The 24,407-nt window shown below is 57.8% G+C and overlaps 1 protein-coding gene across 5 annotated transcripts; it reads right to left on the bottom strand.

The window, feature by feature from the left end:
• Window positions 1-6,502: 6,502 nt before the first annotated feature.
• On the bottom strand, window positions 6,503-23,023 carry C16H15orf39 (chromosome 16 C15orf39 homolog). 5 transcript variants are annotated; one of them, XM_063716225.1, is made up of 5 exons: window positions 22,925-23,015; window positions 16,587-16,685; window positions 11,939-12,674; window positions 9,843-11,479; window positions 6,503-7,916 (listed from the first exon to the last, which is right to left on the bottom strand). In XM_063716225.1, exons 3-5 carry the CDS (start codon window positions 12,622-12,624, stop codon window positions 7,549-7,551), a joined length of 2,691 nt encoding a protein of 896 aa, XP_063572295.1. In that variant the 5' UTR covers window positions 12,625-12,674; window positions 16,587-16,685; window positions 22,925-23,015; the 3' UTR covers window positions 6,503-7,548. The 5 variants fall into 5 exon arrangements, with proteins under 5 accessions (XP_063572295.1, XP_054388895.1, XP_063572294.1 ...); XM_054532920.2 differs by lacking the exon at window positions 22,925-23,015 and adding an exon at window positions 19,497-19,770; XM_063716224.1 differs by having other exon boundaries at window positions 9,843-12,674; window positions 22,925-23,023.
• Between the last annotated feature and the right edge of the window lie 1,384 nt (window positions 23,024-24,407).

Here is a 24,407-nt window from a genome sequence, read left to right as displayed (position 1 = left end):
CTTGTATTGAAATGTGATCCCCAATGCTGGAGGTGGGGCCTATAGTGTGAGGTGTTTGGGTCATGGTGAGGGATCCCTCATCAATGGCTTAGTGCCCTCCCCATGGTAATGAGTGAGTTTTCTAATTTCTAACTTTTTTTTCTCTTTCTTTCTTTCCTTCCCTTTTTTTGAGACAGAGTCTCACTCACAGCCCAGGCTGGAGTGCAGTGGCATGATCTTGGCTCACTGCAACCTCCACCTCCTGGGTTCAAGTGATTCAATGAGTGAGTTTTCTATTAGTTCACAGGAGAGCTTGATGCCTCCTCTCGCTTCCTCTCTCGCCATGCGACATGCCTGCTCCCTCTTTGCCTCCCGCCAGGAGTAAAAGCTTCCTGAGGCTTCACCAGAAGCCTAGCAGATGCTTGTACAGCCTGCAGAACTGTGAGGTAAATAAACTTCTTTTATAAATTACCCAGTCTCAGGGCCAGGAGCGGTGCTCACACCTGTAATCCCAGCACTTTGAGAGGCCAAGGCGAGTGAATTACTTGAGATCATGAGTTCAAGACTACTGGTAAAACCCTGTCTCTACTAAAAATACAAAATTAGCCAGGCATGGTGGTACACGCCTATAATCCCAGCTATTTGGGAGGCTAAGACATGAGAATTGCTTGAACCCGGGAGGCGGAAGTTGCAGTGAGCCGATATCGCACCATTGCACTGTAGCCTGGGCTACAAGAGCGAAACTCTATCTCAAAACCCTGTCTCTACTAAAAATACAAAAAATTAGCCAGGCATGGTGGTCCATGCCTGTAATCCCAGCTACTCGGCAGGCTGAGGCAGGAGAATAGCCTGAACCCAGGAGGCAGAGGTTGCAGCGACCTGACATCGTACCACTGCACTCCAGCCTGGGTGACAGAGCTAGACTTCGTCTCAAAAATAAATAAATAAATAAATAAATAACCCAGTCTCAGGTATTCCTCTAGAGCAACACAAAACGGGCTAATACAGCCTCCACGCTTGGTGTCCAATGGACCTGGTGGTCCACTAGACACTCAGTAATCTTGACTCTGCCATTAACAGCCAGACTATGACAGAGTTGTTCCCCTGCTCTGCCTCAGTTTGTCCTCTCTCAGCTGAGCAGAGCAGGGATAACTGCTTCTCATGTGGGCCACAGGACAAAACAAAGCCCTGAGTCCCACAGGAAGGTAGGTGGGCTATGTCCAAGGGAAGACAGACCTGGGGCAGTATTTTATGTCCCCGGAGTGGCAGAGGGACATGGAGAAGATGCCTCCTTTGTGGGCAAAGGAGAAGGGAAGATAAGCAGAGAGGCGCCAGACACCTGCCTCACCCCCACCTCCCCCCCCGCCCACCAGGCCCATTCCCACTTAGCCCCCAACTCAGGCTGCACCGTTGTCCTTACTGTCAGCGTGACTTCCCAGCCAAGCTGATGGAAGCCGACAGCTTGGATTCATTAGGGACAGCACGTAGTGTAGGTGATGTGCAGGACGGAAATGGAGAGGGGACACGGGAGCCGTGGTGTCAGGTCTGGGGCTGCCAACATGGTACCTGCCCTGGCCATGGGCAGACCATGCTGGTCCACCCTGCCAGATGTGGCCTCTAATTCTAAGGTCTCCAAGTTCCAGGCCAGGACTGGAGCCAGACGCCCCTTGGAGACAGGGGACACAGTCCACATAGACATCACCTGTGCTTTGGGCAAAGCCAGCTGGACAAATGAATGGGAGAGGCCCTGCTGGAGGGTAAAACTGGGCCTGGGCTACTCAGACCTGCCTCTGTGACAGGATGGTCCCATCCTTCCAGTAGACTCCTGAGCTGGAAGCCCACCCAGCCAGGGAGTGGGGAAGGGGTGGCCTGCAGTCTCCCTTGAGTCCGTAGCCCCTCCCACCCAAGGGAGCTCCATAAGAAAAGATGCAGAGGCCGGGCACGGTGGCTCACGCCTGTAATCCCAGCACTTTGGGAGGCCGAGGCAGGCAGATCACGAAGTCAGGAGATCGAGACCATCCTGGCTAACATGGTGAAGCCCCGTCTCTACTAAAAATACAAAAACAAAATTAGCCAGGCGTGGTGGCGGGAGCCTGTAGTCCCGGCTACTCAGGAGACTGAGGCGGGAGAACTGCATGAACCTGGGAGGCGGAGCTTGCTGTGAGCTGAGATCGCGCCACTGCACTCCAGCCTGGGCGATGCAGAAACACCAGGTGCTTCTTCTAGCTGCCGGCTGCTTCCTGGCTTGGCCTCCAGGACCCTGGATGAATCAAGATGGGGCTGCCAGCAGCTGGGGGCAGGGGGAAAGCTGGGCAGATGTGGGAAAGCTGGGAAAGTGATGGGCCCTCAGGGCTGAGCCCCTTCTGCCCAAGGGGCCTTGGTGACATGCCTGCTGCTGAGCTCAGCCCAAGGAGTCAGGGCCTGGTGCCAAGTAGCCTCTCTGCTTGCAAAGACAGTCCTGGGATCGTTACCCCTCTGCCCAGATCTCAAGTATCCAGGCTGTGGGAGGGCCAGCAGTCAGAAAGAAGGGGGCTGTGGGTGTGGGTCCCCCAGCAGTCAGGGGCCTTGGTGGACAGGGCCCCCTATGAGTGGTGTGAGGGGGAAGGGAGACTGAGCTATACTCCCCACCCCGCCGAGGTCTGTGGTGCCAGCCTCCAGAAGGGGACCCTGGGGGAAGACCAGCGTGACAGGAACTGCTGCAGATGCCTTTGGGCACCTACTCTGCAGGGCTGGGCCAGCTGGAGGTTGAGGGCCCACATCAGAGGGGTGGGCTGGACGCCACAAAGAATGAGGCTTCCTGCTGGGGTTGCAAGGAAAGCAAGTCTGGTGTGCAGAGGGGCACCCGCTGAGCTGGCAGAGGCCTCCCCACCAGTCCCAGGAATGCTGGAAAACAGGCTGCCAGGGGATTAGGGCCAGAAGTACCCAGGAGGCCAGGGGAGAGGTCTAAGCTAATGCCAGATGGGATAGCATTCACAGGTCTAGAAGAAAGCTCCAAGCTGGCACACCCAGAAGGGGCTGGGCTGCCAAGGGCTGGGGGCTGGGGATGCCCACTGGCCTCTGGGGAAGCACTGGGCAGATCTGGTGGGGACCAGTACTTCAGTAGCTAGGGACTCTTGTGGCCTGCTGGGCTTAGAGATGCCAGGGTGGCAGCAGGTGGCAGGGTGGGGCTGGGGAAGACCTGGCCCCCTGGAAGCTAGGGTCCTGGTATGTCCACAGGGCCAGGAAGTGGCAAGCTGAAGGGCGGCAGCAAAGGATGGACAGGGATACCCCAGATCTAGCCCAAGGGAGGTACCAAGCCTTGTGGAAAGGCAGGCAGGCTCCCCAGGTCTGTTGGAGAACCCAGGCCTCCTTGATTAGGGGCTGTCTCCAGGGTCTCTTAATCTACTTAAGGCAGCTGGGAGCCCAGGCCTCACTGAGGAGTTGTCAAGGCCTCAGCAAGAGGCAGAGAAGCCCTAGCTTTCTGTGTAGTAAGGCCCAAGCTGAAGCCCCAGCCCCTCTGAGGGTGTGGTGGGATTGGGTCTAAGAGGTTTACAGGGTTTGAGGAGGTGCAGCCACCAAGCTTGGGACCCCAAGTTCTGAATTATATGGAGAGGAGCTAGGGGATATAGGAGGGGCCTGCCCTGGTCCCATCATCTAGATCTGAGGAGGAAAAGGGTCTGCAGATGCCTTATCAGAGGCTCTTGGAGAAGCAAGGGATCCCTTGCCAAACCCAGAAATCATAGAAGAGGCCCCTTGAGGTCCTTCCAAGGGGCTCAGCACCCCTTCCTAGGACCCTGGGTTCCAATTGTCCCAAGAAATCACAGGGACCTGGAAGCTGGGCCCCTCTTGGACAAAGGCAGGGTGTGGGAGGAACAGTGGCCAGGCAGGCTGAGGCTAGGGGCTGTGGCAGGAGGGGTGGAGGGCTCATCGACACAGGCACCTCTGAATGGGCCATAGCTAGAACATCCAGAGTTGGAGTCCCCAAAGAGGCAGCAGCGTCCTCAAGGAGGACCCCAGCTTCCCTCCACCCTGGAAAAGGGGTCCACGTGCAGTGGGAAAGAGAGACAGGAGGGGCTCGGCAGCACTCCCCATGCCCATCTCCAGGGCAGACAGGGCTCCGGAAGAGCTGCACTGGGCGCTCCCCACTGAGGGGGTGTCTGGAGGTGGGGTCTTGGGGAGCTGCTCATGGAGAAGGCACAGCATAGAGCCAGCAGCAAGGCCATGTCCACGGGCTAAAGCGCCCCCGCGGCCCTCCTCCCGCCACCAGCTGGGGCAGCAGGCTGGGCTGGGGGTTCGGACCTCCCATCTCCGGCACCGGAACTGCAGGGTGAGAAGAGTCACAGCCAGTCAGGTCAGAGTCAGGTCCTGCTCCCAGGATCCCCAAAGGAGGTTTGAGGGAAGAACCACTTGGCTCAACCCAACCCCCTTAGTGAGAACAAACTCACGGGAAGAGGGACATCAATGAGGCCAGGAGTGACGGAGGGAAGGAGGCGTCTGGAGTCACGAAGGGGCTTTGGGGTCTTGATAACACCCCCAGATATGGGCGTTGCCAGCAGCAACATGGCAGAACAAGGCCTCAGGACAAGCAGGGCTCAGCACCAGGGTCCCTGCCGAGGCCAGGTTGGGGTAGTGTAGTGCTGAGCGTGGCTGGAGGTGCTGTTCCCTGAGACGACTCTGTCCGGGGAGCCCCTCTCCCCCTCCCAGCTCCTACTCTCTGAGCCCCCCAAGACAGGGCTGTCGTCCCTCCCACTCACTACCTTGCTAGCTCCACTCCACTGGCCGGCCGCCCAGGCCGTTTGCCTTTTGTATTGGGCTAGGATGCCAGGTGGGGCATGGGGAGGCTGGGCCTCACCTGAGCCCCATTCTTAGGTGGACCTGGTGGGGTCTCCTTGAGGGGTGGGGGCGGGGCCAGCACACTCCGCTGCCCTCACTCCTTCCTTGCCCTAGGGGTGGCAGCCCAGCCCTAGGTAGGGCGCTGCCTCCCTCAGACTAGGTGTCCTGGGCAGAGTCCGGTTCCTGCCCCCACCACCTCAGACTGGGGGTCCCTGGGACGCTGTCATATCTCCTCCCTTAGACTAGAACTCCCAAGTCCAGGTTAAGTCTCTCCCCTCAGACTGGAGCAGGGGAAGAGAGGGCCTCCCTGGGTAGAGCTGTTGTCGGAGAGCAGCACCTCACTCCAGGCAGGCCTGGCTCTACACCACCCCAGCCTGGCCTCTGCACCATTCTGAGTCCTCTGGGGCCACAGAGGAACCCAGGTGCTAAGCCCTGCCTGTTCTGAGCCCTCACTCTGCCTGGTCACCATTGGCAAGATGTGTGTCAGGCATACAGCAGGGGCACAGGTGTGAAGGGAGGGAGGGAGAGGAGAGGACGGCGGGAAGGGAGGACCGAAGGAAAAGAAATACAGAGCTCACTCCATTAAGGTGCTGACGATGAGATGGATGTGACCGATGGGGCTGACGAGGTGCCCATGACTGCCCAGGGCCTGGGGGGCCCAGAGTTCAGAAACTCCACCTCCACTGCAATTCTTTCCTCCCTGTAGTAGTGTCAAATGACTCCACGTGGCTCTCACCCCCATTCCTCAGGTTGTGGGACTGAGTCCCTGGGTTGCTGGATTTCTAGCCAGGCTTCCAAGCCCTGCCCCTGCCCCTTCTGGTTCTGGGAGCTCCAGCCTCGCCTGGGGATTTTCCTGTTCCAGACTCACCAAGACTCTGCACGTGTGGTTCTCTCTACCCAGACCCCACTTTGCATGTGATTTCGTGTTTGTCTTCAAGGTCCAATTCAGGTATCACCTCTTCTGGGACCCAGGGACCCTCCACCCAGGTCGTCACTGCAGCAGCCACAATGTGTTGTGGTTACCTATCCCTTCAAGGCCCAGTAGCTCTTCTTGGGCCTATATGAACAGTGGAAGGGGACGATGGCAGCTGCCACTCCAAATTCCAGCCTAGTGTTAAGGCCAGGCTGGCACAGGAGGGACAGCGCAGCTGGGCCCAGTGACCACCACCAGGATGCCACACAGGTCCAGCAAGCCCCAGTGGACTGGCCCCTGGCCCAGGGGGAGTGGGAAGACAGGCCCAGGAAGTCACCTTAGCTGCCCTGAGAACGAGCCTCTGGGGAAACAGAGCCCAACAGGGGCAGGGTCTCTAGAGGGTGGGCCCAGCACACTACCCCCCACCCTCCAAGCTAAGGTCAGTGGAATGCATGGTCACCAGCAACGAGGAGGCTGTAACAGTTCTACCCAGACCATGAAAGACATGTTTGGCTCTGGGAGAGGGGCACGTGCTGGGGTCTAATGACCAGCATTTCTCACCAGGCTACTAGTAGCCCACAGACCAACCACCACCAGGACCCACAGGGTCTCAGGAGAGAGGGCTTTCCCAGAGCAAGTATGTGTGTGAGAGGGGTCCACAGAGCCACAGCCATCTGCATGAGGGTGCAGGAGCACCTTCTGGACTGGGAGCAGGGAGAACAGTCTGTGAGCAAAGGGCTAGGCACACAATGATGGAACATGAAACCCACCATCCCCAAACACACGGACAGGCCCCACTTCCAAAAATGAGCCAGATGCTTTAATGGGCTACCTCCAGGGCCCATCGGCTCATCACAATCCCTTAAGTAAGGCCCAGAGCTTGCCAGCCTTTGCTTCAGCTCAGCACTCCACAGGCAGGTGGCTCACAGCAGGCCTGGCTGATGGGCTCTGGCTTGGGGAGCAGCAGGGTCCTCAGTCCAGATCTTCAGAGACCTTCTAGGAATGAGCTGCCACTCAGCCTACCTGCACCAGTCCCTGAGTCCCAGCAGCTGCTTAGCTTCTAGAAAACATAAGTTTCCTGGGATAATGCCAGGGGTAGGGGAGGCAGTTCAGGGAAGCACTGATGTCAATTCAGGACAAGCCTGGGGCCTCCTGGGGTGGCAGCAGCAGGCCCAGAACAAGGACGCCAGCTCCAGGCTGCATCCCTGCACCAATAGCGGGGATTGGGAGCAGGGAGTGCAGGCTCCCTCAGGGAGCTCCAGGCTGGAGTGGGGCCAACCCAACCCCAAATGCTGGGGGGTGACTCCTGAAAGTGAGAGTCACATCCACTGCCTAAGGTACCACTCTACGACAGCCAAGTCCTAGGACACACAAAGACTTTCTATAGGAAGGTTCTCTGCCTCCAATTCTAGGCCCTGTCTGAGAGAGGAAGCAGAGACCAAATGGTGACAGGGTATGTATCAGGCAGCATCCCCACAACAACCCTGTGAGGTAGGTTGTGTTGTCCCATTTTACACATGGGGAATGAGGGCTCAGCAGAGGTGAAGTTTCTTGCCCAGGTCCTGCAGCAAGAACACGAGCCGGGATTCAAGCCCAGGTCTATCGGGCTCCAAAGCCCATGTGTGTTCTCTAGGCAAGAAATAGGGAGTAGTCCTATCCAATAAAGACCCTCATGTTAAAAGCTCAGGGGCTCTTCAGCCCACCCTGAGTGGGCCCCAGGGTCAGAGATGGAACCCCTCCAGGGGAGCAGCCACGGCCCCAGCATCCATTCGTGGCCCCGGGGCAGCTGGGCAGGCAGAAGGGAAGGGTGGAGAGTGCTATACACACAGCACCGGCAACCAGTGCTACAGGTGATGGCTCTGGCTGTCCAGCAGCTGTGGGTAGGGTGAGGGCCGGTCTGGTCTTGAGGACTTGTGGCCCCAGGTGGGCAGAGCCAGGCCATTAAGCCAGGTGGTCTCCAGCAGACTGCGGAAGCGGGCCTTCAGTGTGGGGCCAGGTGGGCTGGCACTGGCAGCAGCGGTAGGGGAGGCACCACAGGACTCTTCCCCAGCAGCTGCCTCTGCTTTCTCCAGGCCAGGGGTTGGTGGCTTCCTGCCTGGCTTCCTGACCTTGGGGGCCGGTGACTTCCGAGCCAGGGCTAGGCTCTCTGACTCATCTCTGGCCACAGCGGGCTCTGAGGAGGACACAGCTCCAGCCTCAGTGTCAAAGTCACCTGGAAAACGAACACATAGTCAGCCTGCAGACCCCATACCCTCAGGTCCCACCTCCTGGCTTCCAAAGCCATCCAAACAGTGGTTCTGCTCTGCCCCAAGTCAGGCTGGCATCACAACTCTTCCCCACACATGCCTACTGGCCAGACCATCCAAGCAAAAAAGCTGTGCTTCTCCCCAGGTGACACCAGAACTCTATCTGATGAGAGCACCGCTCAGGAGAGGCTGTTTGGGTACAAGGATGAGAGCCAAGGGGCTCAGCAGGTCAGGAACCATTGGCGTGGTCCAATACCCATTGTCCAGATGGAAAACTGAGGCATGGGAACAGAGAACCCTGCCATATATAAGACAGCCATCATGTTTCTGCCATACCAGCCCCAGAGACCAAGCCCAAGCCCAAGGCCAAGCCCAGGTAGGGACTGCCCTAAGAGCCATGCTGGGGGAGCACAGGAACCCACCCACAAGAAAGGAAGGCAGGGATAACTGTCTAGGGGCACACAGAGAAAAACGGCCTCCAAGATGGGAGGAAGTGAGGACAGGGGCAACAAAATTCAGCCAGAGGCCAGAAGCCTGGTCTCAATCACTTCCTTCCCAGGCCCCCCGATTGTTGCAAGCTCCAGTCAGAGCAGCCTCGGACTGTGTGGAGTGCCCAGACTCCACTGCCGATCAGGCAGCCCAGGAGAAACGGACCTGACCCTCTCTGGGCCCCAGACAGCCCAACTGTATGGGGAGAGGACTGAGCTGGGCAGCCCAGCCCTGAGTCATGTGGGACCTTCACTCAGTAACAGATCGCCTGAGTCTGGATTTCCTTTGCATCCCATTAAGGCATCTGCTCCAATTTTGTAAGTATTCAGGGATCAGGAATTCTGGTCAGCCAGCCCCTAAGCTCATCTGCACCTCACTGCCACAGGCCCTTCCCCATCCCAACCAGATAAGGGCCCGGGGCAAGGCTGCCACTATGGGGATGGAACTAGGAACAGTTTCTACAGGGAAGAGGCTGGGCGGTGGAAATGGGAGAGGGTGGAGTTGGAGGCAGCAGGGAGAGAAAAACTAGAGGGGGCCTCAGGCTGTGATGCCAGGTGTACTGACGCAGGAAGGGCAATGACAGAATCCACTTGGTCCCATCACCAGATCCCTAGCTGAAGAAGTGTGATCATACAAACCACACAACACTTCGGCAGCTGTGTGGTCCTCCAGGACATTAAAAGAAAACAAGCTGGAGAACAGCAGGCACAAGACATCATTTAGTAGAGGAAAAGCAAACCACAAAACAATGCGACTTATGGGCACACTTCTGTGTATGTAAGGGTCGGAGAGGACTGCAAAACTACACGTTCAAAAAGGCAAATGTGGCCCTTACCAGGTCTCGAGCATGAGGAGCTTTGTGAAAGGGGGTGCCCTTCACTGACAAGGAAAAGAACTGGGGGTGGGAAGTGAGCTGAGGGGAAGGCTCAGGAGTGTGATTTGGTATGAGTTCAGTGTGGGAGAGAGACCCAGGGGCTGAGGCCCAGCATGCAGTGGGTTATTTAGGGCTAGAGCTCACAAAGGGGAGGCTAGGCTGGAGATCAGGGAAATGATCTCAGCTAGAAAACAGGGCCTAACCAGAGTGCCAAAAACACTGCACCAAAGATGGAGAAGGCACAGGCAGAGGAGGGAATCCAAGAAGGTGCGGCACCAGGGGAGGCCGAGGAGTTTCCATGGGGACAGAGCAGCTGGCATGTTCAGAAGCCTACAAAGGAGGCTATAAAGGTGCTCACTGATGTCTGGAGGGTCAAAGTGTGGGGGTACCTACAGCCCACCCTAAAGCCCCCTACCCGGGCAGGAGTCCTTGGAATCACTCAGCCCCAGCTGTGACGCACTCACACAGCACACACACCTGTCACTTGCTCACACAGCTCCGGTGGCCACTGGGGCTGCCCCATGCTCACCCAGCTGGCGGCGTACACAGTCACGCCACTGCAGGCCGAGAAGGTCGGGGTAAATGTCGGGCAGCTGGCGCAGCGCCAGTAACTTCAGCATGCGTGAGGTGCAGCCCGGCAGGGCAAGCTCCCGCAGTGCCCGCTCCTCCGACAGCGTGGTGGGCCGCAGCTCCACACGATGCTCCTGCAGCACATGGTCCACAGAAGCGGGTGGCAGCCGAGGGAAGAGCCGCTCCTTCACTAGGTGGATGGGCACGAAGATGGCACCAGCTCGCACCACATGGGGGAAGGGGCACCGGTGGGTGCGATCGAAGCGCTGCAGCTGGGACAGCAGCTTGGCCAGCAGCCCCTGCACACCCTGGCAGTCCTGCCACGCAGCCTGGCCCCAGGGCCCAGCCGTCTCTAGCCACTCGCGAAGCTTCTCTGGAGGAGAGTGGGCCACGGAGCCGGAAATAGCATCACACAGGGACGCGTGTAGTCCTGTAAAATGCTGCTCCGGGGAGTCCCCTGGGGCTGAAGTAGATGCCGGAGTAGGGCCTGCAACTGGAGCTGGAGCTGGAGCCGGATCCCGGGCCGAAGCTGGAGCCTGAGCTCGAGCCGGAGCAGGGGATGGAGCTGGAGCAGGGGCAGGGGCAGGGGAGGCCACAGCTACGGCTGGAGTGCTGGGCAGTGCCAGGCTGAAGCAGGTCACGGACAAGGGCTGTTGAGCGAGAATCCGCAGTCCAATGGGCCCAGAGGTGGGGATGGGTGCAGGCTGTGTGGGAGCAGGAGCTGAGGTGGGTGTGGACGGGACCACAGCTGCAGGCAAAGGTGCCGGACGGAGGATCTTGAACTTTCGGAACATGAAGGCCACAGAGCTGTGGAAGTTGGTCCTTGGCATGGCATCTGTGGTCACTGGCACCCCAGGCAAGCCTGGTGCTTCTGTGTCTATCTTTTTCAGGCCTGGCAGATCTGACACCATGTTGCCCACATCTGGCACATCCATGGCTGCAGTAGGCTTGGCATGTTCCACAGAACGGGACGCCTTGACAGGAGAGGCCTCTACTGTGGGCTTCCTCACACTCAAATCCAGGGCTACCTCCTCCTTAAGTGAGCCCCTTAGGGGCTTACTCCCTGAGGGGCCCTCCTGGGTGGGCAGGGTTCCCCTGCAGCCTTTGTCCTGACCTTCACTGGTGGCTGGGGCTGAGTCAGGCTCAGCTGTGGCAGAGTCAGGCTCAGTTGTGGCCTCAGGTGCCGGCACATCCAGATAGTCACGGTAGGGGGCCAGGCTGAAGACATTGTCAATGACAGGCATTGGTGGAGAGCTGGGTGGCCTTGCGCCCTCCTTCTGTGGAAGAGACTGGCACTCCCGGGCACAGGGGGGCAGTGCTGGGGGGGTACAGGGAACTGGACTGTCTCGGATGACGATGGGCGGCCCAGAGTGCTCACTGAGCCGGGGCTGGAGCTTCTCTTTCCTGCAGCTGGGCAGCCAGGTCTTCTCTTCGGCTTCCTGTGCAGGCCTCATGGGCTCTGAGCAGGGCTGGCTCGCTGGCAAAGGCTGGCATGCCCTCTGGAAGGCACCGGGCTGTGGCACAGCCCGCACATTGTTCTGGGAAGGTGGTGTCCCTCCAAGCCCAGGGGATGCTCCATAGAGAGAGAGGTCATCCCTGGCATAAGGAAAACTCAGTGTCTGGGGGGCAAAGTCCAATGGGCACCGTGGAGCGAGAGGCGGCTCCAACTTGAGGCCTGGAGAGGGTGCTGGGAGAGGGGTAGAGGGGTAGGGGTAAGCGTCCAGCCCCAGCGGGGGAATGTAAGGTGCCTGGGCTGCCTGCTGCCTCAGGTAGGGGCTGCCCAGCCCACCAGCCTGGTACCCGGTCCCCTTGTGGCCCCCCAGAGGCTGCAGTGGGAGTGCTGGGCTGTAGCTGCCCTGCTTCTCTGGGTGGCGACAGGCTGGAGGGCAAGGCAGGGCCTGTGGAGGGTGGGGTGGTGGGTGGTGGGGTGGTGGGTAGTGGGTGGGCCCGGTGTCCTGACAGGGTGGCCCCAGGGGCTGGGCCAGCTGGGTCCAAGGACTTGAGGGCCCCTCAGACATTGCTTGCTTGGAGTTCCTAGGGTAAGGACCTGTGTACCTGGAGGCCAGGAAGCCTGTGCTGTGGATGGTCTGATATTTCTCCAGGAAGGGATGGCAAGGGGAGAAGCTCCCCGAGGAGTCTTTACTGGACCCCTCAGCTGGCACCCCCCGCAAGAAGGTGCCATCCAGAGTCTGGCCCTTGCTAGGAGCTGGGGCCAGAGAGCAGGGTGGGTCAGCTGAGGGCAACAGGGGCCCAGTTGCCAGAGTCCAGTCAACATCCAGTGGCCTCTTCACTGCTCCTTCCCCCAGGCAAGCTGAGAGCCCATAGCACAGAGGGTTGCGGTAGACAGGTTTGGGCGCTGCCAGTGGTGGGCCTGGGTAGGAGTGAGCCTGGGGACTGAAGGGCAGGAGCTCAACAGGGCTGGAGTCCTGCATCTTCTCAGGGCCTTCTGCTGGCGAGCGGTAGAACAGGCAGTTGGTCAGCAGGTTGTCCGCCTGAAGTGGGGGTCCTGCCATACCGGTAGAGTACAAGGGTGGGTATGGGGTCCAGGACACCAACTGCTCAGACTCGGCCTTGGGAGTACCCACCATGGGGCAGGAGAAGTAGGACCCCTTGTAGGTGCAGGGATCCTGGTTACCAACAGAGTGGGGCAGGCTGTGCTCAGGCCCCGAGTCTGTCTCTAAGCGGGGCAGCTTGCCATACATCACAGGCCCCAGGGTTCTCAGGGGTCGCTTCTCTGCCATTGCTGTGAAGGCTTCGAGCCCTCCTAGGCCCCTGCTACTCAACTTCTGACCTGGGATAGAGGGAGAAAGGCAGAGGCTGTCAGGAAAACAGGCTACAAGCAAAGCAACAGAGGGCTGCTGCTCTCATCAGCTCACTGCTACACCTAAGAACCTGGCGCTTAATTGACGCTCAGTTAAGACTGGGAGTGCATGAGCCACATGACAGAGGTTTCCAATTCGTGTATGTATTTTTTTGAGGCAGGGTCTCACTCTGTTGCCCGGGCTGGAGTGCAATGACATGAACTTGGCTCACCGCAGTCTCAACCTCCTGGGGTCAAGTGATTCTCCCAACTCCCAAGGAGCTGGGACCACAGGCGCCTGCCACCACGCCCGGCTAATTTTAGTATTTTTTGTAGAAACAGGGTCTTACTATGTTGCCCAGACTGGTCTTGAACTCCTGGACTCATGTGATCCTCCCATCTTGGCCTCCCAAAGTGCTGAGATCACAGGCATGAACCACCTACTGCACCTGACCCCAACTCGTATATTTTAAAAGCTGCAGAACCCTTTGTTTAATGAATTATTCTACACAGAAACCCCACCCACCCCCACTCCAGGAGCCCCTTCTGTTCAATTTTCCTCCATACAACTCCCAAGACCCCCTCCTTCTTGGGATTTCAGAATTTGTAGGGGCACTGGTTCTCAGGGTCACTTGACATACCCTGCCGCCACCCCCTCATATACAGATGAGGAGACCCATTCATCCCAAAGTCACCAATGAAATAGACACAACGAGAAGCAGGCCTCCTGCCTCCCACCACAGGGTCCTATTCCAAGGTGCCACAGTGATGCCCACTGCAGCCAAAACATGGAATCTGAGTATTGTCTACAAATTCACAGATTTCTTGTGACACTCCTCTGACCTGCTGATCTTGTCAAAAATGGCAGAGTCGGGCCTCCAGCCCAGGTCCCTAGGCCCAAAGCCAATGCTGAGATACTGGACTTGGCTCTGGAGAGCAGTCCCCTAGGAGAGGTAACTGGGGACATCAGTCTGTACAAGCCACACCCCTCTCGCCCCACTCCTCCCCCTTCGCAGGAGTCAGGGCAGCCCAGCAGATGGTGCTGCAGCACCAGCAGGAAGGTCCCAGAGCATGAGGAGCCCGGATCCACCCCCAGCCCCCACGCTGCAGATGGCGATTCCTAGGCACATGGCGGGGCGGGGGCAAGACAGCGTCAGGGGCGTGTGTGAAAGTCCAGGGAGGTGGCTAGGTGCTGTGGCTCACACCTGTAATCCCAGCACTTTGGGAGGCCGAGGTGGGCGGATCATTTGAGGTCAGGAGTTCAAGACCAACCTGACCAACATGGTGAAATGCTGTCTCTACTAAAAATACAAAAAAATTAGCCAGGCATGGTTGTGCATGCCTGTAATCCCAGCTACGCAGAAGGCTGAGGCAGGAGAATTGCGTGAACTCAGGAGGCAGAGGTTGCAGTGAGCCAAGATTGTGCTACTGCACTTCCAGCCTGGGCAACAGAGCAAGACTCCACCTCAAAAAAAAAGAAAAAAGAAAAGAAAAAAGCCCAGGGAGGCAAGCCCCAGGGGCCAGAGTGCTACTTAGTTAGCCACTACTCCCATTGTATTGATGGAAAAACTATGTGCTGAAAAAAGACAAAGCTCTAAAACAAGACCAAGGAAGGATGGGGACTGAGGCCCCTCGGGGCAGCAGGCACCCAGTAACCCGTGAGAGGCTCATCTGAAGCCCGTCTGCTGGGGCCACACTGACCTACCTCTACCTCCCGCAGCCAGCACCCTGCTCCTGGAAACTCTCAGTAGCTTAGAAAGGACCACCTAGCTCAATCTTGCTATGATGAGGGCAAAGTGTCACAGGTTTCAGTCACTGGCAAGCAAGGACCAGCCCTCTCCTTGCCTCTTCTGGTTGGAGCCAATGACAGCCACAGGCTGAGTTAGACAGGCACATTTTGGGGCTAGGAAAGGCAAGGCTAGTGTGGGGGCCAATGCCCACTTCCACCAAGGCAGACTCAGAAAGCAAGCTGGTTCATCTCCTGGACAGAACCCCACACCTCAGGCCAGCCTAGAGAAGACATGGAGGGGCCATTAGGACACAGGTGACAGTCCCAACAGCAGTGTCCTATGATAGAAACCTGCTTTCGAGGGGTGAAGGCCCCCATCTCACTCCGCAGCAACGCTGTGAGAAGGAACTGTAGGGTTATGAAGTGTGGATCCTCTCCACCCCCACCCTTGGGACACTCTGGGTTAAGTACCGACTTTGGTCTCACCTCGCCTACATGCTCCTTGGGGTCCGCTGGGTCCCCACCCCCACCCCAGGAGTCCCTCTCTCCTGGGTCTCAGCCCATGGAATACCCTTTGCTCTGGAGACTTCTCGAGGCCCCTATCTGGGACCCAGCCAATAGACAAGACCACCTGGGACCCTCAGGAATCTTTGTGGGAGGGGTGGCGGCTTCAGGGAGCCAACAGAGAACTCTCAGGGGTGTGGGAATGACCTGATCTCCTGCCAGTTATGAGGTGGAAAGCCCAGGATACACTCCCTCAAGGGAGACTCCTCCTCCACTCAAGACAGTTGCCAAAATGTACGTGCCTCCTTCCCTGACCCATACTGAGGCAAGTAAGCTCTCGGACAGGGCAGGTGCTCAGGAAGCAGGCTCAGGTCATCCTTGAGAGGCAGCTCTGTTGATCCTCTGCCAAGCTCCAACGTCACTCAGCCAGCACCCAGGCCAGGGTCCCGGAGAAGAGCCCACCACCGCAGCACCGCCCCTGCCTTACGCAGTGGGAAAGGAAACAGCTCTCGGTTCCCACTTTCACCTTCTAGGGGCCTCGGGATGGCCGATGGCAAAGACCAGGAAAAAGAGTGCGATTCCTGCCCAATTGTGGCCAGCATCTGGATTCTCCTGGAGGGCTGGATTGGGCCTCGCCGAGTGTTCTCCCATCTCCCACCTTCCCTACCTGAGGCTCTGGGCTCTCCAGACGCTACAACCCAACCTGGGGCAGCCCAAAGTCTCCAGTGGAGGGGAAAGCGAACGGGATCGGTCTCTATCCCCTTTCCCCTACCCGCCCTGAGCATAACTCTGGTGCCTAGGGCCCACAGCCGACTTTGCTTTGAGGCTGCCGCCGCACCCGACCTGGCGGGCTTCCGGGTGTCCCCAAGCCCCTCCCGGCGGCGCCGAGACGCACGTGCATCCAGCAGGCTGACACACAGGCCGCCGCCACGCATGCAAACCCGTGCCTGCACGTACGTGCATGGCCCACATCTGCACACACGCCATTCCAGAACTGCGCTCTCCCCTCGCTCGGGCCCCGGGCACACGTGTGCACGCAGGCAGGCCCGCGCACCCAGCCCTACACCGACGCCCGCAGACCGGCGGGAGGTCCCGGAACAGGGGCGGCCCGGCCGCAGGGTCTGGGCAGCCTCCGCCTCAGGGCGATCCCGCCAGCCTGGGCTGAGGCCAGAGGGGTGAGTCAAGCGGTTGCGAGAAAACCGCAGGGCCGTCCCATCCCAGCAGGGCGCGTCCAGGGCCCCGCGGCGCCTCAGCGCCCGGCGCCCCCAGGCCCAGCCCTCCAAGTGCCCCCTTGTCCCCATACCTCCCCCTCAACGCCCTCCCCCAGCAATCCACGTGACAGGGCCCTGCGGGAGGCCCGAGGGCTCGGCCTGAGTTCCTTTTCGCCAGATTAGGCGCCTGTTCTCCGCCGGAGACCCAGAGAGTTACCAGGCCCCGGGAGCCTCGAAGTCCGGGGAAAGTCGGAGCAGCAGCGCCACCCCTGCCCGGCAGCCCGTTCGCGGGGGGCCGGCGGCAGCCAGAAGCCGCAGCCCCTCGGCCCAGGCGCGGCGCCCTCCGTCCCCGGGCCGGCCGGTAGGGGCGCCCTGGGGCAGCGCCACCCGCCCCTTCCCCACGCGCCGCCCGCAAACTCGGCCCAAGTTTCCGCGCCAGCCAAGCGGGCGAGCTCCTACCTGCAGAGCGCCAGGACTCCCGCCGCCGCTACCCCAGGCCGCCTCCACGTCCGCATCCTCCAGCGTCTCTCAGGCCGCGGGTCCTGGTCCGACCGGGCCCTGCGCGGGAAGTCGCAGTGAGCACCAAGCCCGGAGCAACCCTCCTCGCTGCCGTTCGCGCCGCCGCCGGGCGCCGTCTGCGGTCCCGGGCGGGGCGGGCTGGGGGCGGGGCGGGGGCGGGGCGGCTCGCCTGGTTGGGGCAGAGCCCGGCCCCGCCTCTGGGAGCCTGCGCTCCTGTGGGCAGCGGGTGCGGAGGGCCCGCGTGGGGCCAGCTCGCCAGGAGCTGGCCGCGGGCGCTGTGCACCGCCCGTAACCGCCACGCTCCACGAACCAGTGCCCGGCGGGCCCGTCACGCGCCCTCAGTCGCTCCCTTAGATCGTTCATTCACTGCCACTTGCTGCGATGTGACCTTGTGCCTGCCACTTGACCTCGCTGAGCTTCAGTTTCCTTATTTGCAAAAGTGGAATTCTGTCTTCCTCATAGCGGTGGCGGTGTAAGCTTGGAAAAGGGTGTTTGCAAATATCTGGCACACAGTAAATGCTGGCATTCCCCTGTCCAGCACTAGTGTATTAGGGGGCTGGAGAAGGGTTCATTGATCTGTCTCCTCATTTCGGTGTAGTCAATGAGGGCAATTTCCAGACTCCTGCTAGGTAGGGCAGGGCAACTGTCTGAGGAAGCGGCGATCTCCCCATCCCTGGAAGGGCCGGGAATGAGGGTGCTGGGGGATTTGCAAAGTAGCCTGGGTGAGGCTCCCTCCATGAGGCAGACCAGCGCGCAGCCTGTGAGGCGGGTGGAGTGAAGCACGCCCAGCCAGGAATGGTGTGTTGCAAAGAGAGGCTGGAGTGGGGGAAGGGGTGCCTTTCCCTGGGCCATCTGACTGTGGATGAGAGCCCCTCAGTGCTGCTACTTTATCTGAAGGAATCTGGTCCCTCGAAGCTCCTGGGCTGCCCGAGGACTGGGAACACGTGTGTGTAGTGGGGGAGGGGAGGGCAGGTGGACATGCCAAAGGTCAGAGTCAGTTCAGGAAGCAAAACTATCCCCTCAGATCCCAAAGGTAAGTTCTGCCTGAGTCAGAGCAGAGCAGAGCAGGCCTGAGGCTGCAGGTTCCAAGAATCACCAAGTAGCTGGAGCAGCTGGAGCTGAGGAGGAGTGGCTGGGTGCTGCAGGTAGGAAGAGGAAGTGAAGTCACCTGGGGAGCGGGGGCGGGGGGTGGGGGGAGAGTGTCACTTCATTTAGAGCTGGAAGGACCTTAGAAATAGAGTCTGGAACCATATAGAGAGGAGACACTCAGAGAGGGTTGGGGCTTTCCCCAGGTCACACACCAGGCTGGGACAAAATCCCAGATCTCCTGGCTCCCAGCCTGAGGCTCTTCCTGCAGCCACACCTTAGCGTCAGGAAAACACATCTGTGTTCGGACAGCTAGGGGTCACACCAAACATCATACCCTTAACCCCAGCCTGCAGCCCCGCGGGTCACAGGCTATTCACTGCTCTTGCCCCTTACCAACTCTGCTCGCCCCTCCTCCTCCAGCACCGCGCCAGCGACCCTGTCCCTGCCCTGCTAGTGGGGTGGAAGGAGGGCTGTGTTCTTAGCCCTTGGGGTCTGGGACGCTCAGGTTGTGTGCTCAGATGTGCCCAGTGGTCTCTCCAATTTCCCTGAGTTGGAATGGGACCCAACCAGGCCAGGATAAGCAGCCATCTGAGACAATAGGGGCTAGTTAAGATTTGCAGCACTGCTGAGCCTTGTGTTAATTCAGGGACACCTCACACAGACAGCAGCCCCACTCAACCATATGTCTATTCCTTTTTGGCATCACTTAAACACCCTGGACTGCCAAAGAAAGGAGGCAACACTGGGGGACTTGGGAGCTACTTTGTAACTTTCTGAGCCTCAAATTTCCTCATTGCAAAAGGGGAGCAGTGAGAGACCTGCCTTAGCAACTGCGATGTCGGCCAACATCAGTGTGGGAAATTGCTTGTAAACTCTAGGAAGCTCATAGAGTGTCCCCAGACTATGAGCTCTTGAAGGCTCTGACCTTGCCATTTTCCTCCCTATACCAATGGTCGTGTGTGGAGCCTATAGAGAATGAAGGCAATCAATACAAGATAACTGCCTTGGGGAGCGCCACATGTTTTCATCAGGACTGTGGTCTTGCAGAGATGTGATATTCTAATCAGAAGGAATAGTGTGAATAAAAGCTGAGAAGGGAACAGTCTGTCCTCATATGGCCTTCCTGGGTGGAGTTAACACAGAAAAAGAAAGTAGTGTAAAAAGGAGGTTTCTTCTCACCCCACCCCACCCCCACCACTACCAGGTCTGCCCAGGTTCCACATGCAACACACACACTCCTCTTCCACCCCACCCCAGACACTGGTTACTTCTCCTGGCTCCCTGGGAATGCAAGGTAAAAGGTCAGATCCTGAGCCTTGGCTCATTATGTTATGATTATTAATAACAATGGTGCTCCCTCTAATGAGGCCACACCTGCTATTTACAAATCTCCTTCCTTGGAGGAGCTCCCTTACCCCAGAGGAGTGTGAGGTGGAGCTGGCAGCTACTCTACAGGCAGAGAAACAGAGAAGTGTGGCACCTTTCCCTAAGACACACAGCAATGCCCCCTTCCATCCTTGCAGACCCAGCTATAGACACTGCCTCCCCCAGAGAGGCCCCTCAGACTGCTTTTGCTGCCCTGTCTGCCCTCTACTTCCTCATTGCTCCCTCTCCCCTCCCAGAAGAGGAATATCTCAGTGTCAGTGGGTGGGCATGGAGCTCCTACATCTATCTATGAGATAATTGATATCTCATTTAATTCTTACAACCATGTGAAGCAGGAGTTTGAAAAACAAGCACGCTGAGGTTTGATCTACTGACCTGTGTGGTTTAGGCAAGCCCCTTAGCTCTCAGCTCACTCATCGTTACAGGGACATGACTTGCTACAGGGCCCCAGTGACTTCATAGCTTGATTTGTAGTAAGCTTTCAACCAGTGGTGATGTTGCAGGAGAATAGGGTCTGGAGGCAGGGAACCTAAGGCCAACTGGTGCTGGATATTAGAGACTACTCTTCAACCCCTTCTTTTTCTAGGTGGCAGTTGCTGCATGGTAGTTGCAATCCCTCCTTTTGCTGTATGGCAGTTGCTGAGTGGCAGCTGGAAAGTGAAAGTGCCTCTGATTGGTCCCCTTACACAACCCATCAGACTGGTCGTAGGCCTACTCTTCAACCAATCAGACTGGTTGCGGGCCACTAGAGTGAACCAATGGGAAACCTCTAGAGGGTATATAAACCCCAGAAAATTCTGTAACCAATGCTCCTGAGCCTCTTGCTGGAGGTTTTGCGGCCTTGCTTGTGCCTTTTGTCCAATTCTTTGTTCAAAACAGCAAGAACCTGGGCAACTACCCTCAACCACAGTAACAGTAGCTCTAGAGGAGGAGGGGAAGGCCACTTGTCCACATAGCCAAGAAATGGAGAGCTAGGATTGTCCTTGGAGGACTGTGTGACTCCAGTGCCTTCTGAGGGAGGGCTCAGACACAATTGTTGTTCAGGAACCTGCTGCCACTAAAGCAAGCAGAGCCTGAAGCTGGGCTGTGTCGATGGCCATCAGCATGGACTCAGAGCGTAGTAGGGATCTGGGTTGGATAGGACCTGGGCAGGAGGACAGGGCCATGAGGTCTGATTGGGGTGAGGTGAGCCACTTTCCAAAGGTGTACTGGGAAATCAGGGCATCCTTCTGCAGGGGAGGCTGGGGGTGGGGGCAGCCTGCTGCTTTGCCACAGTGAGCAGGGAGTGGGAGCCTCTCAAACTCCAAAGGAGCCCCCCAACTACCTCCAGAGAAAATCAGAGTTGCTCAGAGGGGAAGCCCTAAGACTGAGAAGTGGGGCAGGCTTTCACTGGGCCCCTCTGGAAGACTGCATCTGCTGGCCTGTTGGCTAGAAAAACAACAACAACAACAACAACAAACCATGCACAATAATTTAGGGACCCTGGCCAGGTGCGGTGGCTCACGCCTTTAATCCCAGCACTTGGGGAGGCTGAGGCAGACAGATCACTTAAGGTCAGGAGTTTGAGATCAGCCTGGCCAACATGGGGAAACCCCATGTCTACTAAAAAACAAAAATCAGCCAGCGTGGTGCACAAGCCTGTAATCCTAGCTACTCGGGAGGCAGAGGCACTTGAACCCGGGAGGCAGAGGTTGCAGTGAGCTGAGATGGTGCCTCTGCACTCTAGCCTGGGCAACAGAGTGAGACTGTATCTCAAAAAAAAAAAAAAAAAAAAGATTTAGGGACTCCTGCAGAGGAGGGGAACATTCTTTAATTAACAGCTAGGGTGGGCTGATTTTCCTTCTCTCCTTCCCATCCTTCCTTCTGTCACATATTGAGGATCTCCAGGTTTTATGCTGGCATTGAGGGTACAGCAGTAAATGGGTCCCAGTGCTGTCTCCCAGACTTCAAACAGACCATTGCCCTTCAGTGAGATGGGTGCTTGTGTGGAGGTGGGTCTGCTACAGTGGGAGAGAGGCCTCAGGAACAGGACTGCTGGGCCTTGGACTCGGGGAGAGTGGGACTGTGATGTCTCACTCTGGCTGTGCCAAAGCCCAGCCATTGGAGGCCTGGTGCTGGAGGCAGCAGGAAATATTCCCTGCCTGCCTCCACAGAGAGCTTTCTAATGCCTGTGTCTAACCGGTCACTCCTAGCTTGGAGTCTCCTGTGGTTCCTCGGTGCCCTCAGGTTCCAGTTCCCCACTCTGGCTTTGGCATGTCTCCTGATTGTCCCGATTGTCTCCCCAGCCAGCCAAGGTTCCTTTCAGGTCACACCTCCACGCTTTGGAATATGCTCTCCGTCTGCCTTGGCTGCTTGTCTGGCTTTCCTTGCTTATTCCTGTTGGCCTTTCAGACTCAGCTCAGAGGCTGGGCACGGTAGCTCATGCCTGAAATCCTCCCACACTTTGGAAGGCAGAGGCTGGAGGATCACTTGAGCCCAGGAGTTCAAGACTGGCCTGGGCAACAGAGCAGGACAAATAAAAAAATTTTCCAGGCATGGTGGCACACGCCTGTGGTCCCAGCTACTCAGGAGGCTGAGGTGGGAGGATCACTTGAGCCCAGGAGGTTCAGGCTGCACTAAGCTGTGATCAGGCCACTGCACTTCAGGCTGGGCAACAAACCAAGACCCTACACAGCCCCCGTCAAAAAAAAAAAATCAGCTTGGGACTCCTCCTCCAGGAAGCCTTCCCTGAGCTCCAGGCTGGGTTTGGTCATCTTTTCTGAGGTCCCAGAGCATTTTGAACTCACCTCCATTTTAGCCTCAGCTCCCTGTGCTGAAATTGCCTGGCTATAAGCCTGGCTTCTCTTTTATACTGGGGAGGGACCTCCTCCAGGGTGGGGCCTGGGTCTGCCCTTGGGCTGGGACTCTAGTGCCCACCACAGGGCTGAGTCAGGCTGTAGTTATGGAGTGAAGGTTTAATGGTGAAGGAGGGCTATGCACATCTGAAAGGGAAGAAAGGCAGAAAAACCTACCCAGGCCCAGAGATGAGAGCCTGAAGGAACCTCTGCTGCCCAAAGCTCCCCTAAAGCCCCTGGACTCCCCCTCTCAGCCTCTCAGGACCCATGACACCAGCAGTAGCCTGTTTCTAGCCCCTATTTCAACATGGGGCAAATGAGACGCAGAGAGGGCCAGCTACCAGCCTGGGGTCTCAGGCAGGCAGCTCCAGAACCCAGGTCTCCTGAAGGCCTGTCCAGTCCATACACCAGGCCTCCTCCTGGTTCTGCCACTGCCTCTCCATCCCCTCCTCCCCTCTCAGACCTAGGATGGAAAAACACCTGGCCAAGCTCCACCTGCCTGCCTCATGCTGCCTGCAGCCCCCTCCTTGGAGGCCATCAGCCTGGGCTAGGGGTGTGAGGAGAAGAGGAGGGGGACCCCTGCAAAGAGGGGAGGGGCTGATGCATTTCCCCCTGTGCTGCAGGAGCTGCTCCCCTACCCAGAGCCTGGACTCCTGCCAGCCACCCTCATCACCTCGTCTCCCCATCCAGGGCCTCTTCCTGGGGATCCCCTCCCCCAGCCTCGGCGCCCTGGGCAGAGCCATCACAGCTGTTTCCAGGGTGGTGGTTGGGGCCTGGGCCTGGGCGGGCCCTACCCACAGCCGTGACTCCAGCCCAGTGCCCACCCCTCGCTTTGGTCAAGCCTTGGCCTTCATCAGGAATCACCTTCCCCCAGATCCCCAGTTCAAAGGTTTTGGGGGGCCACCAACCCAGCTCCTCCTTGCCCCACCATGCCCCCTCCCCCAGTGCTGGGGCACCCTCCCCTCCTACCGTGGGCAGGCCAGGTGGACTATCGCGGAAGCCTTTCTAAGGCTGGCTGGGGCGGCTGGGTCTGGCCAGGTGGTTGGCTGCTGCCCCCTCATTAGCGGCCCGCTGGGGTTTCCGTCACTTAGGGCTGGTTACCAGGCAACCGCGTCCAAGGAGGGCTTGGCTCTGGCTCAGGGCTGGCACAGTGGCGCTGCTGCTGAGGAGGGAGGTGAGCAGCCAAGCAGGGTGGGAGACTGAGGTCACGGTCAGGAGGCCTCCTGCTCCCCAGAGTAGGGGGGCAGTGCTTCAGAAACTCCCTGTTATCATGTTACCTTAGACTCACAGCCTGGCCCCAGAAAAGGGGTTTTGGGTCCTCAACACAAACAGCCATACTCAGAGCCCTCAGGTTTCCTGGAGGTTGAGGGGAAGCTGAGTGGGAGCAGAGAAGCGCACCCTTCTCCCTTTTGCATCTGGGGGTGTGGCCCTGTGGCCTTCTTGCCCTGAGTAGGGGTGGGAGGGGCACAAGGAGTCGGATTTTCTGGTGTGCAGGGCTTAGGCTTTGGATCTAAATCCTGCCCTAAACAAAAACAAATAAACAGAAAGAAAGCTAAAAATAATAATGATAATAAACAATAAATCCTGCCCTGCCTCTCGTGGTTGTGCTTTCTTGGACATGTTTTTTTTTGGTTTTTTGTTTTGTTTTTTGAGATGGAGTCTGGCTCTGTTGCTCAGGCTGGAGTGCAATGGTGCGATCTCAGCTCACTGCAACCTCCACCTCCTGGGCTCAAGTGATCCTCCCACCTCAGCCTCCCAAGTAGCTGGAACTACAGGTATATATCACCACGCCCACCTAATTTTCCTATTTTTTTGTAGAGATGCGGTTTTGCCGTGTTGATCAGGCCGGTCTCAAATTCCTGGCCTCAAGCAAACCTCCTTACTTGGCCTCCCAAAGTGCTAGGATTACAGGCATGAGCCACCGTGCCAGCTGTGGACATGTTGATTGCTTCTGTGAACTTTGACCACCTCCTCTGAAAAATGGGATGGTAACCCATCTCTTAAGATGGCTTGCAGGGCATGAATGCTCAGTGCAGTGCCTGGCACATACCCATCCATTCCCTCCCTCCACACCCCAAGCTTCCCACATTGCAGGGGGCGGGATTACAGATGCTGACCGCCCACACATGGGCCACCCACCATTGCCAAGTGACCCAGGAATGTGCCATCTTTATGTCCAAGAATAGTTCTGGGCCCTATGTGGTACCTTGTTCCCCTCATCCCTGCTGACTTGTTTTTTTAATTTAACAAACACTCCTAGTCTTTACTATGTACCGGGCACTGTTTAAAATGCTTCACAAATATTAGCTCATTTAATGTATTTAATCTATTTAATGGATGAAGTCACTTAGTCCATTTATTTTGTAATCTATTTACTGGACTAAATGAGGTGATGCTGAGGTGGATGCAGAGAGCTGTGTGGGAGGGAAGCCTGGCCACATCTCTCTCCTCT

The sequence above is a fragment of the Pongo abelii genome, chromosome 16, assembly GCF_028885655.2.
Source record: "Pongo abelii isolate AG06213 chromosome 16, NHGRI_mPonAbe1-v2.0_pri, whole genome shotgun sequence".
NCBI lineage: Eukaryota > Metazoa > Chordata > Mammalia > Primates > Hominidae > Pongo > Pongo abelii.
This window is presented reverse-complemented; position numbering and strand designations above follow the sequence as displayed.